Source organism: Scomber japonicus, chromosome 2 (genome assembly GCF_027409825.1).
Source record: "Scomber japonicus isolate fScoJap1 chromosome 2, fScoJap1.pri, whole genome shotgun sequence".
In the NCBI taxonomy this organism is placed as follows: domain Eukaryota; kingdom Metazoa; phylum Chordata; class Actinopteri; order Scombriformes; family Scombridae; genus Scomber; species Scomber japonicus.
This window is the reverse complement of record NC_070579.1, coordinates 3,851,170-3,876,661: the sequence shown is the minus strand read 5'-3', so window position 1 is coordinate 3,876,661 and position 25,492 is coordinate 3,851,170. Positions and strand designations below refer to the sequence as shown.

Sequence of the window (25,492 nt, the reverse complement as noted above, 5' to 3'; positions counted from 1 at the left end):
TTAGAAATACATTTATGACCTATTTAATGTGTTTAGAAGAAAATGTCTGAATTCACTTTACACAGACATTAACTATCTTAGAGTCCTCTCTGTAGAAATGTGTGACTGTTTATTCTGAACCATTATTTTTATTATTATTAAACACAACAATAGACCACTCTAGTATGCATTAATATATAATGATGTAATTTACATTATCTAGTGAAATGAGTAGTTCAGCAGGAGGTTTAAACACTAGCAGGGCATTGTTATGTGATCGTCTCATTCGGAGCTGAGCCTTAAAGGTCTGATCCTAGAGTCGCCCCTAACCAGAGGCTCCATGATTAGGGTAGATTAGGATAATGTAGGACACTTTTTGCAGTTCTGCCTTGTTTGCCTTATTTACATATAAACCCAGTACTTTATATCAACACCTTATATCATTATGAAATCCCTGAGATGTTTCCTTAGTTAAATTAAAAGACCATTTTTAGATATTGTACATATTCTTGAGCCAAATTGTTTCAGAATGTGTAGGTTTTGTAAGTGGGACACTCGTTTTTAGGCTTAGAAATACCAAATTATTAGATTATTATTAGAACATGTCTCTGAACATGTTACTATCAGACTATCTCTAAACACATCTAAATAACAAAGCTGGTGGACGAGATGAGGCAGAACTGGAAATATAGGCGTAAAGTCAGACTGCAGATAAAACAGAAAGTTTTTCAGTGACACAAAGCTGCACCTGAGACACATCTCTGGGTTTCTATCTTTTGAAAACTTAATTCAAGATCAAATTTTAACAACTTGTGACTCGTCTGAATCTTTGTCAACTCTGGTGAGTACAGCAGAACGTTGACTGTGTTTCAGCAGGTTTTAACATTAAACTTCATCTTACTCAGAAAGAAAAATGTGTGTTTTATATTTCATGATGACTTTTATCAAAATGACATTTCAGTTCTGTGCAATTCAAAAATAGTCAGTAATCTTAAACTGAATAATCAAAACTTATATAAAGACAAAGTATTTCATGTCTTCCACACCACGTACGATGGCTGTTGTCTCTTAAGGATTTTTGACATTTTGTTCTTTGCCAGTTTTCTGCCTTCCAGCCTGTTATTGGAGCCTGGCATCATTCTTGTATCATACTTTGATATGTTTAAGTATCTTATCAACAATGCTTTAATGACAACAAAACCTGACTTTTATTCACAATGTGTAGATATGTCTGCTGCCAGCTGTCTGCTATCTGAAGATCAGTTTCTGTGCTCCATCTGTCTGGATGTTCTTTGATATGTTTTAAGTATCTTATGAAAAAATAATTAAATAAAGCAAAATACAGAAATTGCATCTGCATGAGGTCAGAAAAAGCTCTTTGAGTTGTTGTCAACCATATTTCACCTGGTTTTGTGTTTGGTGAATTAAAATGAAAGTTAAAAATGTGAAATAACTGTTGATTTAACATCAACTTTGACCAGAATACATTTGTTAAATTCAACTTAAGAAAAAGAAATTAATAGTTAGATGAAAACCTCAGCAGTAAAAACTGGCTGCTTTCACACTTCATTGTTTGGCTGTCAAAGACCTCAAACTTTAAACACGCATACTTACACTAAGCAACACCTTTTCACATGTCTAACTCCTCCCACCTGTTAGATATAGAACAACCTTTACTCCATGATATCTGATAATACACGTGTTAATGACAGGAAGGAGCAACACTGGAAAAACCAGACAGACAGCTTCAACGTCACTCTGCAGAAATGAAACTAAACATTAATCAGAGGACAGCAGAGCTGCAGTCGAGTCTCTCCACTTCTGTCCAAATATAAATGAAACTGAGTTCATCAAGTCTTTCTCAACAACACAGCAGAGTCTCTGCCAAACACTGGTGAGTACAACTGATCATATTTAATGTTTCAACAACCAGCTTTAACACAGGAGACAGGAAGTTCATCTCTTTTCATTTCATACTGACACTTGTGAGATTGTTTACAGTATAACTGCAGCTGCTTTTACAGACTCAGTAAAAAACACTTTAAGTATTTTTAAGTCTCTGTCAGTTCTCAGGACTTTTGTAAAGTGGAACTGAACCTCTGTGGTTTGGAGTTTAGCTTCACTGCTATTTCCTGATCTTTTACTATTTACTGATCACTTCCTACAGACACACTTCACTTCCTGTAGCTGTTTCACATTAAAAGCTTTCCACTGGTGAACCAGCAGGACACTTTTATTGTGAAGAGGCAACAGGAAATAAAATGTGTTTTGTCACCAAGTTAGCAAAAGCTTTGTTAGCAGTGAGATTCTTCAATAATAATTCTTCTCTACAACAAGATATGAACATATTCTGTGATATTTTATCAGTGGATCAGATTGTATTGAGTAATAGTAAAAGCACAAACAGCCACAATGAGCTGTTAGATAAAGAGCTGCAGATGAGTCTCTGACTGTAGTTTGTACAAACCAGCACACGTCCAACATTAAAGGAGAAAAGCATTTATATTTTCCAGCTCTGATTAAATTGTTAAAGTTGCGCATAGCTCAATTTGAAGAAAGTGCTTCATTTTTCTTTTCAAACAATAAATCTTACTTAAAAGAAATGTCTCCTTGTCCGTCACTCTACATGTGTAGATATGTCTGCTGCCAGCTGTCTGCTATCTGAAGATCAGTTTCTGTGCTCCATCTGTCTGGATGTGTTCACTGATCCAGTCAGCACACCATGTGGACACAACTTCTGCAAAAATTGCATCAATGAACACTGGAACAGTAATGACCAGTACCTGTGTCCACTGTGTAAAGAGGTTTTCTACACAAGACCTAAACTCCTCATCAACACATTGCTCTCTGAGGTTGTTTCTCAGTTCAGACAGGAAGCTCAACAGAAAGCCAGCAGCAGCAGCTCAGAGCAACAAGCTGCCAAACCAGGAGAAGTTCCCTGTGACGTCTGTACTGGAACCAAACTGAAGGCCCTGAAGTCCTGTCTGGTGTGTCTGACCTCCTACTGTGAGACTCACCTGGAGCCTCATATGACAAAGTCAGGCCTGAAAAGACATCAGTTGATGGACCCTGTGGAGAACCTGGAAGACAGGATGTGTATGAAGCACGATAAACCTCTGGAGCTGTTCTGTAAGACCGACCAGACATGTGTCTGCGTGCTCTGCCCTGTTTTAGACCACAAGACACATGATGTTGTTCCTCTGAAAGAAGAATATGAAGGAAAGAAGGCAGAGCTGGGGAAGACAGAGGCTGAAATTCAGAAGATGATCCAGAAGAGACAACTCAAGATTCAAGAGATCAAACACTCAGTTGACCTCAGTGAGGAAGCTGCAGACAGAGAGAAAGCAGAAGGTGTTATGGTCTTCACCGCTCTGAAGGAGTCTGTTGAGAGAAGCCTGAATGAGCTCATTGAGACGATTGAAGAGAAGCAAAGAACAACAGAGAAACAGGCTGAAGACTTCATCAAAGAGCTGGAACAGGAAATCTCTGAGCTGAAGAAGAGAAGCTCTGAGGTGGAGAAGCTCTCACACTCTGAAGACCACCTCCACCTCCTCCAAAACTTCCTGTCCCTGAAAGCTGCTCCACCCACCAAAGACTGGACAGAGGTCATCGTCCGTCCACCATATGAGGGGACTGTGGTGAAAGCTGTGGCTCAGCTGGAGGAGACGCTCAGTAAACAGATGAAGAAGCTGTTTGAGGCTGAGCTGAAGAGAGTCCAGCAGTATGCAGTGGATGTGACTCTTGATCCTGATACAGCACATAGCTGGCTCATCCTGTCTGCTGATGGGAAACAAGTAAATTATGGTGATATGTGGATGAATCTCCCAGACAACCCAGAGAGATTTTCTCCTTGTCCCTGTGTGTTAGGAAAGCAGAGTTTGTCTTCAGGCAGATTTTACTTTGAGGTTCAAGTTAAAGAGAAGACTAAATGGGATTTAGGAGTGGCCAGAGAGTCGATCAACAGGAAGGGAAAAATCACACTGAGCCCCAAGAATGGTTTCTGGACTATATGGTTGAGAAATGGAAATGAGTACAAAGCTCATAATAGCTCTCCAGTCCGTCTCTCTCTGAAGTCTCGTCCTCAGAAGGTGGGGGTGTTTGTGGATTATGAGGAGGGTCTGGTCTGCTTTTATGACGTAGATGCTGCAGCTCTTATCTACTCCTTTACTGGCTGCTCCTTCACTGAGAAACTCTACCCATACTTCGGTCCCTGTAATACTGATGGTGGTAAAAACTCTGCCCCTCTGATCATCTGTCCTGTCAATCAAACTGTCTGAGTCAATACCAGGATGCTGATTGATTAGAAACCAAAAATGATCAATTTTAAATGAAAAGATTTACTGTCATTAAAGTCTGTGTAAAGTAAGAATAAATGTGTTCTGAGTTTGATATACCACAGAAAAGTGTGTTGTTAACCACCCTGCCAAATTTGAATGATTAAAAAAATCGCCAAATATATGAAATTAGGCACCCCCATCTCATGGCAGTTTGTAAAATAGTCACAAAATGTGATCTATTGATTAGTGTCATGATTTTCAAACAAATGTATTTCAGTGTAAATAACATTTTGTGCCTGCAGTACATATTTTTCAGGATAGGGATATCAAATATGTGTCTTCTCTGATACACACAGGGTCACTCTGATGTCTCTTCTTACCTGCTGGTGATGAATTGTGTTTATTTGAATCTACTGAATGTACTTTATTTATGTTGAGATAATCTGAGATGTGGATGGTGATTCAGAGCTCTGGACCTGAGGTTAACACTGTCCATGCAAAACAACACACTGCACAAAATAACCTTAAAACTGTCGCGAAAATTATGAAGATCAATTTGACTATTAGTTAAAATGTCAACAGAGGCAATTATAGAACAAATGATTCATTTGTAACATGACAAATGTAAAGGTTTTGCTTTAAAGGTAATATTCTCATCCCAGCGTAGTTAACTTGACAAAACTACTGCAGTGGTGTTCACAGCACACTGACAGAAAAATGGTGCATTGTGGGACCTTTTATGGAAGGAATGAAGTCACTGAACAGTTTGATAAGTGTGAAAAATGCTGTGACCTTCTCAGTCACCTGATCAAACACCAAGGGTCTGATTTACTAAAGGTCTGCGTGTGTGAAAACGTGTGCAAACTTGACTTCACCCGCAATAAATTGACTGTGTCACTAATAATCTCCCATATGTGGGTTTTTCTGGTAATATTAGTTTTTGTTCTAACTCAATATATTAGTTAACCTCTTCCACTAGAACCTGATCACATTTATAATCAATATATTAGTTAACCTCTTCCACTAGAACCTGATCACATTTATAATCAATATATTAGTTAACCTCTTCCACTAGAACCTGATCACATTTATAATCAATATATTAGTTAACCTCTTCCACTAGAACCTGATCACATTTCATTTTGTTCTTGCAGGTTTCTGCTCGTCCAAACTCTCCATTAAGACACAAAACCCTCATTTAAATCCTGCTGTCTGCTCCTGTTGCTCCTATTTTCATTTACAGTTATTCTTAGTAGATCACCTGCAAAACACACAATAACTAAACACACAATCTATTGCACTGTGCACGCTATTTACTAACTTTATTTGGGATCTTAGTACATCAGGCTCTTAGTGTACAACTCTGAGACATTGTGTATTTTGTATTTGCAGCTTTTTGTATTAGGGCACCACTGTACTGTCCTGTCAGTTATGTATTATTTCGACTATGCATTGTATTGTCATGTACATTAAAATGAATCTTACCTTATTAGACGGCGCTCCTGAAAACATTTCTTTGTGACAGATTGTGTTCATCTCACAAATAGAGTTTCACTGACTTGTAGAAACCATGAAGAACAACAAAACCTTTTGCATAGCAATTAGAAACTCTTTTTTGGAGGGACCCCCACACTACAATGGTTGGAATAACATAAAAGAGGCAGAAGAAAGAACATTTTAGCCAAGTAAAATTCTCACTATTGAGTCTGTGACCAACTCTTTAAAAATCTCATATTGATCCATGATATTCTTAGAGGTTTTATGGTCTGTTAAATGTTCACAACTGTTGCCACATTTCAAAACACAGTGGAGAGAGTGTTTTCCATCTGTATTAAATTATGAAAACGTGTTACTTCAGATGGCTGAGCGCGGTCCTTGAAGCTTGAGTGTTAGTCCAGTTCGCTGTGGTGGTTTCAGTTATTCAGACAGTTGGGAGACAGAGCACAGAAAGTTGGATGTTACTCTGCACCAGGAGACTTTCACTATCTCTGGAAGACTGTCAGGAAGATTTCATGCATACTGTTGAAATGTTGAAATAAAATGCAAATCAGGTGGCTTTCCCTCTGTAGTGGGGTCACGATGAATCCACACGAAATGATGGAAACAATGATTAACTGTTTCTGTTGCTTCTGCTGATCAAAGTCTGTCTGGAAATAGTTTTTCTGGAGTTCAGATGAGAACAAAAACATGATCTAGCAGGTCTGAACTACAGCTAATATTAATATACTTTTTGTTAATGAGACATTAGATATTAGATATTTGTTCTAAATGAATCTATGAACTGATAAATGTCAAAAAGAAGCAAAAAGCTTGTTGTAGTCGTTGGTTGTTGCTGCAACAATCGGCTGAGGTAAGACATTTTTTGTCATAGCAACACTGAAAAACTGCGTTGTAGTTGTTAAAATACTCATTAGTAATATAGACATAATGCTCCCTCAGTTACTGTTAATATTGATTGATTTTGAGTTTTCAATAGAAATGAGTGTTCACAGCCAGTTCAACAGGAAGTGAGACCCAGGATCTGCTAACTCGGCGCATAGTTCGGCGGCTAACTTGGCAGCTAATTCAGCTAACTGGCTAACTGTAGACTGTAGTAGTAGTGTGTGCTGAATGTATTTATACCTCCACAGCAGCAGGGGCGGGTTTATGCTAATCCTAGCTCCACAATTCAAATCTAAATGGTTGAAATGCTTTTTACACCTTTTTTAGAAATACATTTATGACCTATTTAATCTTCTCTAAATGGTCTTTAATGAACGACGAGCTTTAAGACAAAACAACAAGAGTTTTAGCATTAGACTCTTATTTTACAATTTTGACTCTCAAGTGTTACGTGTGATTTTGAATATTACGCTGATAATATTTGGTGCAAAATATAACCTTATTATTGTTGCTGGGTTACCATATTGTGCCAAAATCTTACAGTTTTACTTGAAAGATCTTAAAAAACGTCTTCCACCTCTAGATGTGGAACCAATTTACCAATCATTTTGTTTCATGAAGCCTTCGGAGGTTCAATCTGTGCATCTGTTTTCTAACAGTGTTGGCTGCTGCCTCGCTGTCACCAGGTCCGCCTCCTTCATAGTAAATACTATACGTCTCCACTTCTGCCAGGATAAAATGTATCATCACTTTCATCCTGCTGCTTACTGTGGAGTTAATACAAGATTTGGAAAACATGTTTCAGAGCTGCTGCTGTGTTTTCTGCCTGAATGTCAGCAGTCTGTTTATCCGTGCGACTGCTTTCTGGCTTCTCCTGCAGAGTGAACAACCACAACTATGTGAAGCATTCGAATAATTCTGCATCGGACATCTCAGTAATATCCAAGCAGAGAGCAAGTCCTTTACTGTCAGCTGTGCTCATGAAACTCCACATAACATAAACTGACTAAAAACTTACTTAAAGAGACAGAGAAGGAGTTTGATCTTCTTATATCTAAGCTACTATTACAGACTTTCTAATTACTTCTATCTCATTACATTTAGCTCAGTTCAATATGTTTTAATGGAAATACCTCATAATATTTCAAATAATAGAAAACTTTACACCAACAGAGCTGCCTCTAATATTATAATATTCATCTACCTGACGTATTATTTGTGTTGCGTAATTCCTTAAATGGACATTTGATCAAAACACAAAGTTTCTTTTTGAGTATTTGGGTTGAAGATTGTTGTTTAAGAGCCTCAACATATTTTAAATCACATCCACTTCTGTTTGACCTCATTAAACTAATCAGGAACTGACAGTTAACACATGACTTTAATAATCAAACTACATTATTCCTGTCATCGTAATTAGAAGAAATCCACAATATTAAATGAAAATCTCAAACACGTGATCCTGTAATAAAGAAATTTCAGCCAGGACAAAGACAGTCTACTTGGTAAAAGTGCTTAGAAAGTGATAAATTGAGGTTAATATGAAACATCTGTCATTTCATCTGTTCTGTTTGATTCAACTTTGGTAAAATGAGACAAAGTGTGAGGGAATTAAATGAAATAACACAAACAGAGCTGCAACAACTGATTGATTATTTCTCAACTATTAAATGAAACACAAACTATTTTTATCATCACCATATACCCAACGCATCATGGTAAATAATTCATTTGCTGATACACATATGGATGAATATAATTGGTTATTTCTTTGTATTTTTTACCTTTTTGACTAAAAAAAACAAAAAAAACCCGATTTAAATTCTACTTGTAATGTGTTTTATGAAGACTCTGATGAAAGGCTGCATGCCGAAACGTGTTGGTCTACTAATGAAGTTTTTTATACTACAAGTTTTTCTAGAGATTTCACTTATTTATAATCAAATTTAAAAGAAAATTCTAGTTCCAGCTTCTTAAATGTGACAGTAAACTGAATATCTTTTGGTTTGCAGACATCAAAGCTATTAAAAGTCTTCAAATCGGAAAACATTAATTTCCACAATGACAACCTGCACACCTTGACTATAGAGATTGGGACCATGTTGACTTGCTGTAAAAGATTATTGGAGCTAGCATCTAGTGGCCGTCGGTGGTATTGCACTTTAAGGTTCTTCTGCATCGACTTCAGCCTCAAGCCACAGTAGTTGGTCATAATTACTACAACTAGCAGCCGCTTCCACATCTTTTTCCCGACCACGACCGATGCTTTTGTTTTTCTTTGGGGGAAGGCTGCATGCCGAAACGTGTTGGTCTACTAATGAAGTTTTTTATACTACGTACTAAGTTTTTCTAGAGATTTCACTTATTTATAATGGTTCCAACTTCTTAAATCTGACAGTGAACTGAATATCTGTTGGTTTGCAGACATCAAAGCTATTAAAAGTTTTCAAATCGGAAAACAATAATTTCCTAAATGACAACCAGCACACCTTGACTATAGAGACTAAGACCAGCTAGCATCTAGTGGCCGTCTGTGGTATTGCACTTGTTCTTGATGCATATTGGTCATAATTACTTCAGCGAGCAGCCGGCACGACTTATTTTAATCAGGGCTTCAAAACGCAACGATATCTGCTACTTCCTTCCCTCCTTCCTCCCTCCTACCTTCCTCCCTCCCTTCCTTTCCTTCCTTCCTCCCTCCTTTCCTTCCTTCCTCCCCCCTCCTTATCTTCTTTCCTCCCCCCCCCCTTTCCTTCCTTCCCTCCTACCTTCCTCCCTCTCTCCTTTCCTTCCTACCTTCCTTCTCTCCCTCCCTCCCTCCTTTCCTTCCTTCCTCCCTCCCTCCTTTCTTTTCCTCCCCCATTTCCTTCCTCCCTTCCTTCTTCCCCCCCCCCTTTCCTTCCTCCCTTCCTCCTTTCCTTCCTACCTTCCTTCTCTCCCTCCCTCCCTCCTTTCTTCCCTTCCCTCCTTCCTCCCTCCTACCTTCCTCCCCCCTCCTTTCCTTCCTTCCTCCCTCCTACCTTCCTCCCTCTCTCCTTTCCTTCCTTCCTTCCTGACCTTGACATCACATCTTTCTTCTTCCAGGCATCAACACGCTGCTTCATCTTCCAGTAAAACTTCGCCGTAAATCGAAGCGTACATGTTCGTCCGTCCTCGTTGGAAACAGCGATAGGATCGTCCACGTGCTGCGCTCTCAGGCAGCTGCTCAGCAATGTGCCGGTTAGGCCTGAGTTAGGCAGAGCGTGACTTAATTGCAGCCAGATGGCGAGAATGAAAAGCAGAACAGTTTCCAGCAAGCAGCAGCTGATCCCCTTCAAAAATGAACATGTGAGGAAAGATATGGAAATATCATCTGTGAGCTTCACAACATGGTTTACTGATAGAAAGTAGAGGAAGGAGGGAAGGAAAGGAAAGGAAGGAAAGGAGGGGGGAAGGAAGGAAGGAGGGAAGGGAGGGAGGAAGGAAGGAAAGGAGGGAAAGGAGGGAGGAAGGAAGGAAAGAAAGAAGGAAGGAAAGGAGGGGGAGGAAGGAGGGAAGGAAGGGAAGGAGGGGGGAAGGAAAGGAGGGAAGGAGGGAGAAAAGAAGGAAGGAAGGAGGGAAGGGAGGAAGGAAGGAAGGAAAGGAGGGGAGGAAAGAAGGAAGGAAGGAAGGAAGGAGGGACAGAAGGAAAGGAGAGAGGGAGGAAGGAGGGAAGGAAGGAAGGAAAGGAGAGAGGGAGGGATGGAGGAAGGTAGGAAGGAAGGGAGGGAGGCAGGAAGGGAGGAAAGGAGGGAGGAAGGTAGGAAGGAAAGGAGGGAGGAAGGAAGGAAGGAAGGAAAGGAGGAAAGGAAAGGAGGAAGGAAGGGGGGAGGAGGAAAGGAGGGAGGGAGGAAGGAGGGAAGGAAGGAAGGAAAGGAGAGGGGGAGGGAGGGAGGAAGGTAGGAAGGAAGGGAGGGAGGCAGGAAGGGAGGAAGGAAAGGAGGGGGAAGGAAAGAAAGGAGAGTAAACCATGATTTTGGTCCCAGTGAGCAGGTTACAGTTTGTGACTCCAGTCTGTAAAAATCTGCTGAGTTGCTTTTTCTCTTTTCTTTCATTCAACATTTGGAGGCCATGAATCAGATCCAGAGTCAGACCACACAGACTCTGAGACTCTGAGATACAACCAGACCAAGCTCTGTTCATCGTCTCTTTTATTTGTGATGATGAGAGACTTTTAATAGATAAGAGGCTGTTTATCTATTATAGGCTGTTCTGCAGATTTCCAGGTTTATATTCATATTTTGGGGCTGAAACACATTGCTTGTAATCTACTTTATGAAAGAGAACATATTCTGCACATTTCTCTACATTTACACAGAATATATATACAGAATTATAGTTTACCTGCTCTGACATCATAACAATCAATAAAATAAGAGAAAACCTCAGAAAGCAGAACGTGTCCCCTGTAACAAAGAGCCCTGATGTTTGATTTCTCTCTAAAATCTCTGAAATTATGTTTGTTTTATTAAATGTTGTGTTTGCTAAGTTTGTCCTTTTACTGAAAATAGTATAGTATAGTATATATATATATATATACATATATTAGGGCTGTCAGCATTAACGCGTTAATCGCGATTAGATTAATGCAATCCATAACGCGTTCATTTTTTTAATCTCATTTTAATGTTGCAAGCCTTTTTGTCCCTTCTACTTCCCGTAGACGGCTCCTCTAGCTGTAGCGCTATGCTTTGAAGTGGCCTCCTGCAGTAAACCTACCGCGCTGATGGAAAGTAAGAGAGCTACTGGACTTTTGAACGGCTTGTTTAACTTTAAAACACTTCCAGACGCTTCAGTTGACAAGTCAAAAGTAAAATGCAACCTGTGTCAAACGGAGTTTAACTACCACCGGAGTACGTGGAGTTTGAGTTAGCACCTCCACGCTAAACACCCAGGTGCAGCCAAGCCAGCCTCAGCTCCACCAAAGGACCATTTTGGAGTGTGGGAGTCGCAGCAGAGCCGTGATTGATTCCCAGTTAAGACACTCTGGTAAGAAATGCTTTACATTATGGGCTTAAAACTGCCTTCAAATGGAAAATAACAGGATTTTAAACATGCAATTTAAAACGCCATTAATCGCGATTAACTATGGAAATACTGCGATTAATCTCGATTAAAAAAATTAATCGTTTGACAGCCCTAGTTAGTAGTAATTAATTTTGGTCATATTTTAACTATTTTCCAGCTTTGCATATTATTGGAAATGTATCAACTGAACATGTATTTCACCTTACACACAACACACACACACACTCTCACACACTCACACACTCTCTCACACACTCACACACACATTCACACACTCTCACACACACACACAAAGTTTAAAGAAGGTAAAAAGGCTAAAACAATAACCTGCGTCTGAGCGTTTCTCCTCCTGCAGCGTCTGAAGAAGATGGACGGAGGCCCAACCGCAGCCTGCTGCTTCCTGTCTCGACCTCGGGCTCCGCGGAGAGGAAGCGAGGACATCCACCAGCTAATTAGCTTCTTCTTCTCTGTGGTTTTGTTCCTGGAAAGTCAATGTTTTGGTCTCCGTGGCAACAGCAGGAAACAACAAGTGGTGCATGAAGCCTGATCTTTAAGGGTTGGAGAAGTCTGGGGAGGGTTTTTTAAAAGATTAATTAACCCTCCGAGTCAAGGAAGGGAGGAAGGAAGGAAAGGAGGGAGGGAGGGAGGGAGGAAAGGAAGGAGGAAAGGAGGGAGAAAGGAAAGAAGGGAGGAAGGAAGGAAGGGAGGAAGGAACGAAGGAAAGGAGGGAGGAAGGAAGGAAGGAAAGGAAGGAAAGGAGGGAGTAAGGGAGGAAGGAAGGAAGGAAAGGAAGGAAGGAAGGAAGGAAGGAAGGAAGGAAGGAAGGAAAGGAAGGAAGGAAGGAAAGGAGGAAAGGAGAGATGAAGAAGGAAGGAGAGGAAGGAAGGAAGGAAGGGAGGGGGAGGAAGGGCAGAAAGGAGGGAGGAAGGAAAGGAAGGAAGGAGGGAGAAGGAAGGGAGGGAGGAAGGAAAGGAGGGAGGGAGGAAAGAAGGGAGGGAGGGAGGATATGTGTGTATATCAGACGGATCAGCTGGTGAGCAGCAGACTGAACTTCACACTTGGACTCATAGTAGACTCCTTTCCTTCTTTCTCGTCCTTCCTTCCTCCTTTCCTTCTCTCGTTCCTTCCTTCCTTCTTCTTTTCCTCCAGCCCTCCCTCCTTACTCCTTTCCTTCCTTCCTTCCTCCTTTCCTTCTTTCCCTCCTTCCTTCTTCATTCCTCCCTTCCTCCTCCCTTCCTTCCATCCTTCCTCCCTTCCTTCTTTCCGTCTCTCCCTCCTTACTCCTTTCCTTCTCTCCTTCCTTCCTTCATTCTGTCCTTCCTTCCTCTTTTCCTCCATCCCTTCCTCCTTACTCCTTTCCTTCCTTCCTCACTTCCTTCCTCCTTTCCTTCTTTCCCTCCTCCCTTCCTTCCTTCCTCCTCCCTTCCTTCGTCCCTCCCTTCCTTCTTTCCTTCTCTCCCTCCTTCCTCCCTTCCATCCATCCTTCCTTCCTTCCTTCCTTGACCTGAGGACAACAGGAGGGTTAAAACACTCTTCTTTTCTCCGCAGCTGTCACAGATGGTCCCCAACTTCATCCCTGTCATCATCATCATCACCCGGCAACCAGTTACAACTGAAGTCTTAAAACAGACCCAGCTACTTAACCTACTTTGGTCTTCCTCATTAACTCATCATCGGTTGATCTTCATCATCATCAGAGGAAGAGGAAGATGAGTTTTAAAGTGTTTGAAATCAGAAGAGTTGCAACAAAGCAGATTCCTCATGCAGATGAAAACCATGTGATGTGACTGAAAGCTGGTCGCTGATTGTTGTTTGTTGTTTTTTAAAGTCCTCAGAGAACCAGATCCATGTGGAGGCCAGACCAGTTTACAGCATATAAAAAAATATACCTACTTTTATTTTGAAATTCTTTTTAAAAAACACACTTCCTCCTCTTCCTTCATTAAAGAAAAAAAAATCCAGACTCTATGAACATTTAAATATGGTTCATCTTCCTTCCTTCCTCCTTTCCTTCATCCCTTCCTTCCTTCTCTCCTTTCCTTCCTTCTCTCCTTCCTTCCTCTTTTCCTTCATCCCTCCCTCCTTCCTCCTGTCCTTCATCCCTTCCTTCTCTCCTTCCTTCCTTCCTTCATTCTCTCCTTCCTTCCTCTTTTCCTCCATCCCTCCCTCCTTACTCCTTTCCTTCCTTCCTCACTTCCTTCCTCCTTTCCTTCTTTCCCTCCTTCCTTCCTCATTCCTCCCTCCCTTCCTTCTTTCCTTCCTTCCTCCTCCCTTCCTTCCTTCTCTCCTTCCTTCCTTCCTCTTTTCCTTCATCACTTCCTTCTCTCCTTCCTTCCTTCCTTCCTTCATTCTCTCCTTCCTTCCTCTTTTCCTTCCTTCCTCCTTTCCTTCTTTCCCACCTTCCTTCCTCAATCCTCCCTTCCTTCGTCCCTCCCTTCCTTCCATCCTTCCTCCCTTCCATCCATCCTTCCTTCCTTCCTTCCTTGACCTGAGGACAACAGGAGGGTTAAAAACACTCTTCTTTAAAGCATTTTGTCAGTATTTAGCAGAACATATGCTTTTATTTTGAAACATAATGTTAAACCTGTTAATAAATATAAAGTGTTGCTTTGCAGTGGATTTTATATTTATTCCACATTTATTTTCCTGTAATCTGATATTTTATTAAAGAAATAAAAGGTTACACCATGTGGACGCTGTGTTGCATCACATCATTGACCCAAATATTAGTCTGTAGGTGTGGAGAGGAAATCAGAGCAGGACGGAGCTCATCTGCTGCCATCTGGTGGCCGGAAGCTGTAACTGCACCCTTAAAACATGTTTTAAATGAACTGAACTTTTATTGTTGTTTATTTTCTACATGATGTAACTCCAGATTAAATTTGTTATGTAATTTCTTAAAAAGGACGTTTTAATAAGAGTGAACTTTACATTTGTGGTACATTTAAAGTAGGCATGGGGCCGGTATTAGATTCTGACGGTGTGATAACCTTAGGTAAATATATATTTTTTCACGGTATTATGATTACAGCTATAAAATGTGATAGTATGAAATGTCTGTATTTAAAGCCAAAAGAAAAGAGAAAAAAATTCCATTGACGTCTTTTATTTTTAAACATATAGCTATAGAAAATGATGGAACATTAGTAAATATGTATTTAAAATAAATAATAATAAAAAAATAACTGAATAAAATAAAGGAATAAAAGATAATTAGTCCTTAGTGCAGTCCTTTAACTGAGGCTAAACCTGCAACTCAAGTCACGACATAAATTAATCATTTTTAGTGGAAAAAAAAACACAAAATGCAAATAAATCACTTAACCTGTGGCTCAAGATCGGAACTTAAATAATTAAAACAGTAAAAACACGTCTAAGATAAATATAAATAAATAAATAAATGCAGACAGGAGCTTAAAACTGAATCTCAACAGTTTTTGGAGACTTGCTCACGATCATATTGGATGTATTGCCTCCTCGCGCTGCTACTGTCCGTTACCTTCGTCCTCCTCGCGCTGCTGCTGTCCGGGACCTTCTTCCTCCTCACGCTGTCACTGTCCGTTACCTTCTTTCTCCTCGCGCTGCTACTGTCCGTTACCTTCTTCCTCCTCACGCTGCTACTGGCCGTTACCTTCTTCCTCCTCACGCAGCTACTGGCCGTTACCTTCTTCCTCCTCACGCTGCTACTGTCCGGGACCTTCTTCCTCCTCCCGCTGCTACTGTCCGTTACCTTCTTCCTCCTCACGCTGCTACTGTCCGTTACCTTCTTCCTCCTCGCGCTGCTACTGTCCGGGACCTTCTTCCTCCTCCCGCTGCTACTGTCCGTTACCTTCTTCCTCCTCCCGCTGCTACTGTCCGTTACCTTCTTCCTCCTCGCGCTGCTACTGTCCGTTACCTTCTTCCTCCTCGCGCTGCTACTGTCCGTTACCTTCTTCCTCCTCGCGCTGCTACTGTCCGTTACCTTCTTCCTCCGAGCCGCGGCCGTCTGTCTTTTTACGGTACCCGAAGTATAAATACAGCCGACTTGGCGCTTTTAGACGGGGGGGCGGGGGAGTTCGGGGGGCTCGCCTCCTCCAGCCGTCATACAGCCTGCAGAGCTACCTGCTTGTAACAGCAACCGGAGTATGGGAGGGGTTGTACTTCACGCTGCAGCTGCACACGACCTGAGCGACCTCCACTCTCTCTCTCTGACCAGATATCACATTTAAAAAAACCCGCTCATACCGAAGGAACAGTGTGACGGAACATTTTAGTACTTTTGAAACCGTGACTTTTTCATACCTTGAAACCGGTAACCGGCCCATGCCTAGTTTCAGCCTTTAAGGGAGAAGTGTGAAAGGTTTTGCAGCATCTTGTAGAATCAGAAATATAAAATCTTTGATGTCATTAATCGGTTTAAAAGCTGCTGAGTGAAAAAATGGTTCTGATTTACTTTTTACTTCCTTAAAACCAGATTATTAATTATTTAAACTGTATTATTGTTCTGTATGTTGTTTAATTCAACATTAATAACTGCAAAAAAAAGACTCACTCGTCTGTTTTGACTGTTCCTCCCTCCTTCTCTTTCTTTCCTTCCGTTCTTCTTTCCTTTCCTCCCTCCTTTCCTTTATTCTTCCTCCCTCCTTTCCTTCCTTCCATCCCTCCTTTCCTTCATTCTTTTCAGGCATCTTTTACCTTCCATACATCTCCAAATTTAATATCAGACACTAAATAGAAATATGAAGTTGTTATAAACATATTTAAACTCTTTGAATGAAGAATAAAATCCAGACTTACTCTCGTTGTTGATTGCTTCTCGTCCACGATGATGATGATGATGAAACTTCAAACCTTCATTTTGTCTTTTGTTCTTCTTCTTCTTTCCGTCTTTCTGTCCGCAGTGTTTTAAACCTTTTTAAAAACCTGCTGATGTTTAATATTATAAATAAACTCAGTCGGGATGATCTGAGCTGCAGATATTTACCTTTTATATCACCTCACAGCAGAATATATATATAACATTAATTACTGATGATGTCATTAATGTGACTTAAATCCAGATCAATGGGAGATAAATAGAATAGAAGGTCATAACTTCCCAACATTGTCCAGAAGTCCAAAACTAAAATAAATTGACCAGAAAAAAAAAATCTGGAAAAAATCTAAATAAAAATAAAGATTTAAAACTGCAAAAAAGGAAAAAAAAAGGATGAAAAAAAAAATTCAAAATAAAATAATTAATTTTTTACTTTTTTTTGATTATCTGGATCATAAGTCCAAAACTAAAAAATAATTGATGAGAAACTAAAAAAATAAATAATAATAATAATAATAATAATAATGATAATAAAGATTTAAAACTGTAAAAAGAAAAAAATAATTAATTAATTCAAATATTTTTTTCCAAAATACTTTTTTTTTTTTAATGATCTGGATCAGAAGTCCAAAACTAAAAGAAATTGACCAGAAACTCGAAAATAATAATATAAATAATAATAATATTAATAATAAAGATTTAAAACTGTAAAAAAAGAAGAAATAAAAGGATGAAAAATAAAATAATTTTTTCAAAATAAAATAATTAATTCTGTTGTTTTTTTTTAATTATCTGGATCAGAAGTCCAAAACTGAAAGAAACTGACCAGAAAACTTGAAGAAAAAGAGAAATTTAGAAAGAAAGAAAGAAAAAATAATTAAATATTTTTTTGCAAAATAAAATAATGTGTTTTTTCAAATTTTTCTATTTTTCAAACTTCAATATTAAAACTTGCACTTTTTCCTCCATAAATGAACCAAACACCAAAGTTTATTCCCCTCTTTTTTTTAAAACCCTCTGGATTATAACGTCCAGCACATTGAGGTCAAAGGTCATCATTCCTTTCAGCTTAACGGAGAAAAGAAAGAAACACTGACCCAAAGCTCGTCGTCGGAGAAGAAGAAGAAGAAGAAGAAGAAAATAAAAACACCAGCAGAGACCAACAAGTTATCAAAGATCTCCTTCATGTGTTTAATAATCGAACATTGTGCCACAAAAATGTCACAAATCACGAGAGCCGAGATTAACGACGTTTATTTATCACTCGCTTCTTTTCTTTCTTTCTTTCGCTACGCTACGTCTTTTTATTCACGCTTTTTTTTTTTGCAAATCAACTTCTTTTACATTTATGTATAAATATATACAGTTTATAGATTATTCTCGGAGAGCTGGGATGTTGATTCATTCATTTATTTATTTATTCTTTTCTTTTTTTTCGTGTGTGTGTGTGTGTGTGTGTTGTCGTCGTTAGCAACAGAGAAAAAGAAAAAAAAAGTTACAGACGGCCGATGTCACTCACGTCTCCCAATGTAGCACATGCTTATTTAATCATGTCATGAACTATAACCAGCAGAGCACACACACACACACACACACACACACAGCCAAATATATATATATATATATATAAATGTATACATACATATATATATATATATATATATATATATATATATATATATATATATATATATATATATATATATATATATATATATATGTATACACAGGAATGTTAACTGCTATCATACAAAGAAAAGGGAGGAAGAGGAAGAGGAGGAGGAGGAAGAAGAGGAAGAGGAGGAGAAGGAGGAAGAGGAGGAAGAAGAGGAGGGGAGGAGGAGGAGGCATAAGAGGAGGAAAAAGAAGAGGAGGAGGAAGAGGGGGAGGAAGAGGAGGGGGAGGAAGTGGAGGAGGAGGAGGAAGTGGAGGAAGAGGAGGAGAAGGGGGAATAGAAGGAGGAAGAAGAGGAAGAGGAGGGGGAGGAGGAGGATGAAGTGGAGGAAGGAGGAAAAAGAGGAAGAAGAGGTAAAGGAGGAAGGAAGAGGAGGAAGAGGAAGAAATGAAAACATGGAAAAACTCCGGCCACAAAGAAGTGGGAGGAAGAGGAAGAAGAGGGGGAGGAGGAAGAGGAGGGAGACGAAGAGGAGGTGGAAGAGGGGAAAGGCGGAAGAAGAAGAGGAAGAAGAGAAGAGGAAGAGGAGGAAGAGGAAATGAAAACATGGAAAAACTCCGGCCACAAAGGCACTGCACATCTTTATATGCTTTATTTTTTTAGGAGGCGTTTCTGTGACCGCGTCAAAGTTTTCAGAGAAGAAGAAGAAGAAGAAGAAGAAGAAGAAACAGAAGAAGTAGAAGAAGAAGAAGAAACAGAAGAAGAAGAAGAAGAAGAAGAGATTTCTATCAACATGCATGATGCTGGTTAGTTTAAGCATGTGCTCCATCTGAAGTGTTTCTACTAAATAAAGAGAGAAGAAGAAGAAGCTGAATAAAACACTACTTTCATATTTATATATATATATATATATAGTGTGTGTGTGTGTGTGTGTGTGTGTGTTTTAGAAAAGTGACTCATTTAACAAAAAAAAAACGAGAAGGAGGGAGGGGGGGGTATGGGGGGCGAATAAACCAACAATTTAAAAAAAAAGAAGAAGAAGAAGAAGAAAAAGCTGTATACATGTGTGTTTTCTTTCTTTTTTTTTTTTTTTCATTCGTTAATTTCACACTTTATTAAAAATTTACATGTTGGTTTTTTTTCTTTTCTTCCAGTATGAGTGTGTCGTAGTTGAGTTTTTTCCCCCCCTTAAATGTAAAGAAGAAGAAGAAGAAAAAAAAACAACCCCAAAATAATAAAAATAATAATAATAATAATAAAAAAGAAAGAAGAAGAAGAAGAAGAAGAAGAAGAAGAAGATAAAGAAGAAGAAGAGCCCGATGTGTTCTGGTTTGGAGGGGGGGGGGGGTTAGGGGGGTTTGGGCTTACCGTCCTATTGTTGACTCTTGATGAACTTTAAACTGGTTTTAATGGGAATCTTAAAAAAAAAAAAAAAAAACAGTCCAGTCAAAGTCTCCTCTCCCTCTCCTCCCTCTCTTTCTCTCTCTCTTTCTCTCTCTCTCTCCTTTCCCTGTGGAGCATGGTAACATTGAGACTCGGCCGTGGGGCTCAGGGCTGTTGCTGTTGTTGGTGGTGGGGGGGTCAGAGGGGGGGTCCGGGGGGGGGGGGGGTTCCTCAGCAGCAGCCTCCGGTCGAGGTGTTGACTGGCTTGCTCTGGATCTTGACGTTGGACTTCTCCGAGGACCCGGCCGTGGCCCCGGGGCCCATTCGCTTCTTGATCTCGGCCGCCATCGTCATGAAGGCTTGCTCCACGTTGGTGGCGCTCTTGGCGCTCGTCTCCAGGAACGGGATGCCGAGGTTGTCAGCGAACTCCTGGAAGAGAGGGAAGGAGAGAGGGAAGGGAGGGAGAGAGAGAGGGGGAGAATGTTGAACCTCATGTTGAACCTCATGTTGAACCTCATACTGAACCTCATGTTGAACCTCATACTGAACCTCATGTTGAACCTCATACTGAACCTCATGTTAAACCACATGTTGAACCTCATGTTGAACCTCATGTTGAACCACATGTTGAACCTCATACTGAACCTCATGTTGAACCTCATACTGAACCTCATGTTGAACCTCATACTGAACCTCATGTTGAACCTCATACTGAACCTCATGTTGAACCTCATGTTGAACCTCATACTGAACCTCATGTTGAACCTCATACTGAACCTCATGTTGAACCTCATGTTGAACCTCATACTGAACCTCATACTGAACCTCATGTTGAACCACATGTTGAACCTCATGTTGAACCTCATGTTGAACCTCATGTTGAACCACATGTTGAACCTCATGTTGAACCTCATGTTGAACCTCATGTTGAACCTCATGTTGAACCTCATACTGAACCTCATGTTGAACCTCATACTGAACCTCATGTTGAACCACATGTTGAACCTCATGTTGAACCTCATGTTGAACCTCATGCTGAAGCTCATGTTGAACCTCATACTGAACCTCATGTTGAACCACATGTTGAACCTCATGTTGAACCTCATGTTGAACCTCATGCTGAACCTCATGTTGAACCACATGTTGAACCTCATGTTGAACCACATGTTGAACCTCATGTTGAACCTCATGTTGAACCTCATGTTGAACCTCATGTTGAACCTCATGTTGAACCTCATACTGAACCTCACGTTGAACCACATGTTGAACCTCATGTTGAACCTCATGTTGAACCTCATGTTGAACCACATGTTGAACCTCATGTTGAACCTCATGTTGAACCTCATGTTGAACCTCATACTGAACCTCACGTTGAACCACATGTTGAACCTCATGTTGAACCTCATGCTGAACCTCATGTTGAACCTCATGCTGAACCTCATGTTGAACCACATGTTGAACCTCATGTTGAACCTCATGTTGAACCTCATGTTGAACCTCATGCTGAACCTCATGTTGAACCACATGTTGAACCTCATGTTGAACCACATGTTGAACCTCATGTTGAACCTCATGTTGAACCTCATGTTGAACCTCATGTTGAACCTCATGCTGAACCTCATGTTGAACCTCATGCTGAACCTCATGCTGAACCTCATGTTGAACCTCATGTTGAACCTCATGTTGAACCTCATGCTGAACCTCATGTTGAACCTCATGTTGAACCTCAGGTTGAACCTCAGGTTGAACCACAGGAAGCTGCAGCAGACGAACCTCAAACCAGCTCGTATTAATAAACCTGACAGCTGCTCGACTGTAAACAGATGAATCCTGACACTGAAACTAACTTAAATATAATAAACTGTTTTTTTTAGAGCAGCCTGTTCAGATTTTATTTACTTTATTAAAAATGTGTGTTTAACCCCAGAATGAGGACTAATGGAGCTTTTCCACTCTACAGTTCTAGCTCTACTCGACTCGGTTTGGTACCAGGAACCTTTTCCATTACTGTAGTTCCTCCTCAACGTGATCGGGGTCGTCATAGCAACGCTGCGTTAACCAATGGAGGACATGGAGGCGATGGTGTACTCGCTGTAACGCTGTTGGTGGTGTTTAAAAATGCCGGCTGTGATTCTTGTGTGGGACGGCCTCGTTTCCTTCCTGTCTTCTTTTCCTCCCTTTCTTCCTTCCTTCCTTCCCTCTGTCCTTCCTGTCTTCTTTTCCTTCCTTCCTTCCCTCTGTCCTTCCTGTCTTCTTTTCCTTCCTTCCTGCCATCTTTCCTTCCTCCCTTCCCTCTGTCCTTCCTGTCTTCTTTTCCTTCCTTCCTTCCTGCCATCTTTCCTTCCTCCCTTTCTTCCAACCATCTTTCCTTCTTTCCTTCCTTCCCTCTGTCCTTCCTTCCTTCCTTCCTTCCTTCCTTCCTTCCTTCTTGTGTTCTTTTCCTTTCTTCTACGTCGTGCTCATGACTCTTCCAGTGACTCTCTGACCAATCAGAGGCCGGCAGTCTGATGACGTCACATTTTACTATCGGCTCTGCTCGCTTGGAACCTCGGCAGAGCAGGTACTAAAAAAGTGCCAGGTACCAGGTACTATCCCTAGTGGAGACGCAAAGAAAAACGAGTCGAGTCGAGCTAGAACTGTGTAGTGGAAAAGCTCCGTTAGTGTTGCCTTTTAAAAATCGTTGATTTCCTGCAGATTCCCTGGATATGAATCCCTAGTGCGCATGCTAGCCAAATAATCCAGACTTCAGGGGGCAAACATGCTTGGTCATGGTACGATTGCCTAGTATGAGTAAACCCTGACCCTAACCCTCTTACCTTGGCTGTGGTGTAGTCGACGACCTTCTTCGTCGTGAGGTCACACTTGTTTCCTACTAACAGCTTGTTGACGTTCTCGCTGGCGTAGCGGTCGATCTCCTGTAGCCACTGTTTCACGTTGTTGAAAGACTCCTGATGGACGACACAGATATTGTATCACCTACAGTCTATTTTAGTGGACTCATACTAATTATCACTTCATTTAAAAAAACATCAAATGAGAAGAAACATATTTGGAGTATTTCTACATTTAAATTTTAACACATTTTGTGAATATTGAGCAGAACAGATCCTAAAAACTACAATTTTTGTTATAAATAAATGTTTAATTGTGTGTGTTTATCTTTGCTGGACAGGAACCACTAAACATTTCACTCCATATTTAGCTGTTTATACTTTTAAGATTAATACACAGAAACAAGGTATAAACTTTTTCTTCACAGACATCTAAACACACCAAAGAAAAGAAAACCCAAAACCATACCAATAACCAAGAATAAATTAGAAAAAAAAAAAATTAAATAAATAAAAAAATAATAAAATTAAGTAAATAAATAGAAAATAATAATAATAAAATAAAATACAAAAAAAGAAAATAAATAAAAAAAATAATAAAATTAAGTAAATAAATAATAATAATAATAATAAAATACAAAATAAAAAAAAATAAAAATAATAATAATAATAATAAAAATAATTAAATAAATAAATAAATTTTAAAAAAGAAATACATTTTTTTTTTTAAAGAAAAAGTGGATAATGTAAAGTATTGTTAATAGTGTTTAACTGACCTGATCTGTCACATCGTAAACCACTATGATGCCGTGAGCTCCTCTGTAGTAACTGGACGTGATGGTGCGGAACCGTTCCTGACCGGCTGTGTCCCACTGAGAGAAGAAAAGAAAAGAAAAGAAAAGAAAAGTAAAGTAAAGTAAAGTCAGTCTGAACTAAAACGAAACACACTCGAGTCAAACGGTGAAATGTGTTTACGGCTTTGCTTACAATCTGAAGCTTTATGGTCTTTCCGTCCAGCTCGATGGTCCTGATCTTGAAGTCCACACCGATGGTACTGATATAGCTCTCTGTGTACGTGTCATCCTGGAAGACACACACACACACACACACACACACACACACACAGGTTATGAACTGTCAAGGAGGAGATGTTACAGCTCGTTATGTAAAAAAGAAAAAACTCACAGCAAACCGGAGGAGGAGACAAGACTTTCCAACACCAGAGTCACCGATCAGCAGCAGCTTGAATAAATAATCACTGAGGAAGAAAAACATTAAATATTTAAACAACACGTCGTTTTATTCTCAACGCCTGAAAGACACAAAATCACATAATCAGCACCAGACTGTGAAGAGCAACACGTCATGATGCTTCAGATAATAATAATAATCTTCATTAAAATAATGTCATTTTGGACGTTTGGTTGGTAAATCATTAAAGTTTGAAGATGACAGCAGGTAGACAGACACTTTTCACCATTTTATACAATAAAACAATTAGTTTATTGACGTGAAAATCGATGACTACCAATTTTCTTGGACTTTGGGGGAAAATGTTTAACCATATTTTGATATTTTGACTCAAACCTAACGTGTAAAATTCAGAAAAACTCAAATAATCACAAGTTGCAGCATAATTATACAATGAATGAACATGTGTAATTTGGGGGTTTTTTTGTTACTGTGGGCTCTGAGAAACAGTGATCAGCATGTTTTTATAATTACAAGTCAAATGTTGGTTGCTTGAAGTTTGAAGATGTCAAACTTTCTGGCATTTTACACTAATTTATGTTATTTACGAAGTAGTTCAATCATTAAATTATCATCAATCATCAATTAAAAGAACAACCACCAATAGATTTACCAACACTGACCGTAGAGGATAGTTGAAGCCTTAAATTGAGTATTTTTAGGGGGGTGAGTTGGAGTAAAAAAGCAGTTTGAGGACGTTACTTTGAGCTCTGTTAAAGTGTTTTATTTTGGTAATTGATTATTGATGATTTAAAGTCCTTGCTTTGGGTCTAAATTATCTGATTCTAGCTTCTTAAATGTGGATAACTTCTAGTTTATTTAAATCCTCTGTGACAGTAAACTAAATATATTTTAATGTGAACATTTGTGTTGGTTGTTTGAAGTTTGAATATGTCAACTTTTGACAGTAGAGGTTAGTTGAAGCCTTGAACTGAGTGTTTTTTGGGGTTTAAACTGTTTTAACTTCAGTAAAAAAGCAGTTTGAGGACGTCACCTTGGGTTTTATTAAACTATAATAATCATTCTTCACCATTAACTCACATGTTATAGACTTATAGCCAATAATCCCTTGAATTGACCCATAATTATAAAATAACTCTGAGGGTGACGTCACTGAACTAAACTCCACATCACGAGAAAAAATGTAGTAACTTCCTGTTTGGATAAAATGCACCTAAAATCCTGTTTAAAATGTAAAAATCACCCGTTAACACGTTATAAACATGTTAACAGAGCAGAATGCATCGTTAAAGAGAATAAACGCTCACTAATTTATCTAATTAAGTTCAAAAACAACAACAAAAAAATCCCCCTTTAAAGAGTGTTAGCCTCCTAGCTGCTAACGCTACTTCCATTAAAGTCAATATAAGTCAAATTTAACACAACGCAGACAAAATGTAGATAATTAACCGGTTAAATAGGGGTTATATTAAACATAATATGCCACCAAACACGAGCAACAAGATAAATAACAACGTTGTCAGTCGGTAGTGCGTATACGAGTATAGCTAGCTTAGCTTAGCATACGGAGACAAAGCAGTTCATTCTGAATGGGATGTTAGCCTAGCATAGCCTAGCTTAGCTTAGCTGCGGCTAAAGCTGACAGCTCATCACCGCTGAGAGAAGAAAACACTTACTATTCGGGATTCATCGTTGACTACGGGTAATAAACGCTGGGTACAGTGGATGCAGCGGGGTTTGGTCGCAGGTTAAGCTTCGTAGTGAAGAAAAGACACCGTTTTTTTCTTGCTTTTTTCTTGTTTTTTTGTGTTTTTTGGTGTGTTTGTTAGGAGAAACTGGCTAAACTGGTTGTCGCAGCCAGAACAGCATAATCGAATCAAATATGGCCGTCAGAGCGCTACCTACCCGGAAATACCAGAGGCAAGGGATCATGGGTAGTGTAGTCTTCTAAAAAAAAAGCACAGGGTGATTA

The 25,492-nt window shown here is 39.6% G+C and overlaps 3 protein-coding genes across 6 annotated transcripts in view; 1 reads left to right on the top strand and 2 right to left on the bottom strand.

Moving 5' to 3' along the window:
* LOC128376266 (E3 ubiquitin-protein ligase TRIM39-like) overlaps positions 1–25,492 on the bottom strand; it is a 230,296-nt gene that overhangs the window by 16,783 nt on the left and 188,021 nt on the right. The gene's annotated exons all lie outside the window — the stretch shown is intronic.
* Positions 2,616–4,330, top strand: LOC128376140 (E3 ubiquitin-protein ligase TRIM39-like). Of its 4 annotated transcripts, none has more exons than XM_053336392.1 (2): positions 2,616–2,842; positions 2,879–4,330. In XM_053336392.1, exons 1-2 carry the CDS (start codon positions 2,616–2,618, stop codon positions 4,254–4,256), a joined length of 1,605 nt encoding a protein of 534 aa, XP_053192367.1. In that variant the 3' UTR covers positions 4,257–4,330. The 4 variants fall into 4 exon arrangements, with proteins under 4 accessions (XP_053192367.1, XP_053192368.1, XP_053192369.1 ...); XM_053336393.1 differs by having other exon boundaries at positions 2,616–3,287; positions 3,357–4,330; XM_053336394.1 differs by having other exon boundaries at positions 2,616–3,297; positions 3,421–4,330.
* Positions 19,563–25,378, bottom strand: LOC128376922 (ras-related protein ORAB-1). The gene is made up of 6 exons (XM_053336774.1): positions 25,197–25,378; positions 23,494–23,566; positions 23,296–23,391; positions 23,085–23,180; positions 22,294–22,425; positions 19,563–19,906 (listed from the first exon to the last, which is right to left on the bottom strand). The coding sequence occupies exons 1-6, from the start codon at positions 25,208–25,210 to the stop codon at positions 19,709–19,711; spliced, it is 609 nt and encodes a 202-aa protein (XP_053192749.1). The 5' UTR covers positions 25,211–25,378; the 3' UTR covers positions 19,563–19,708.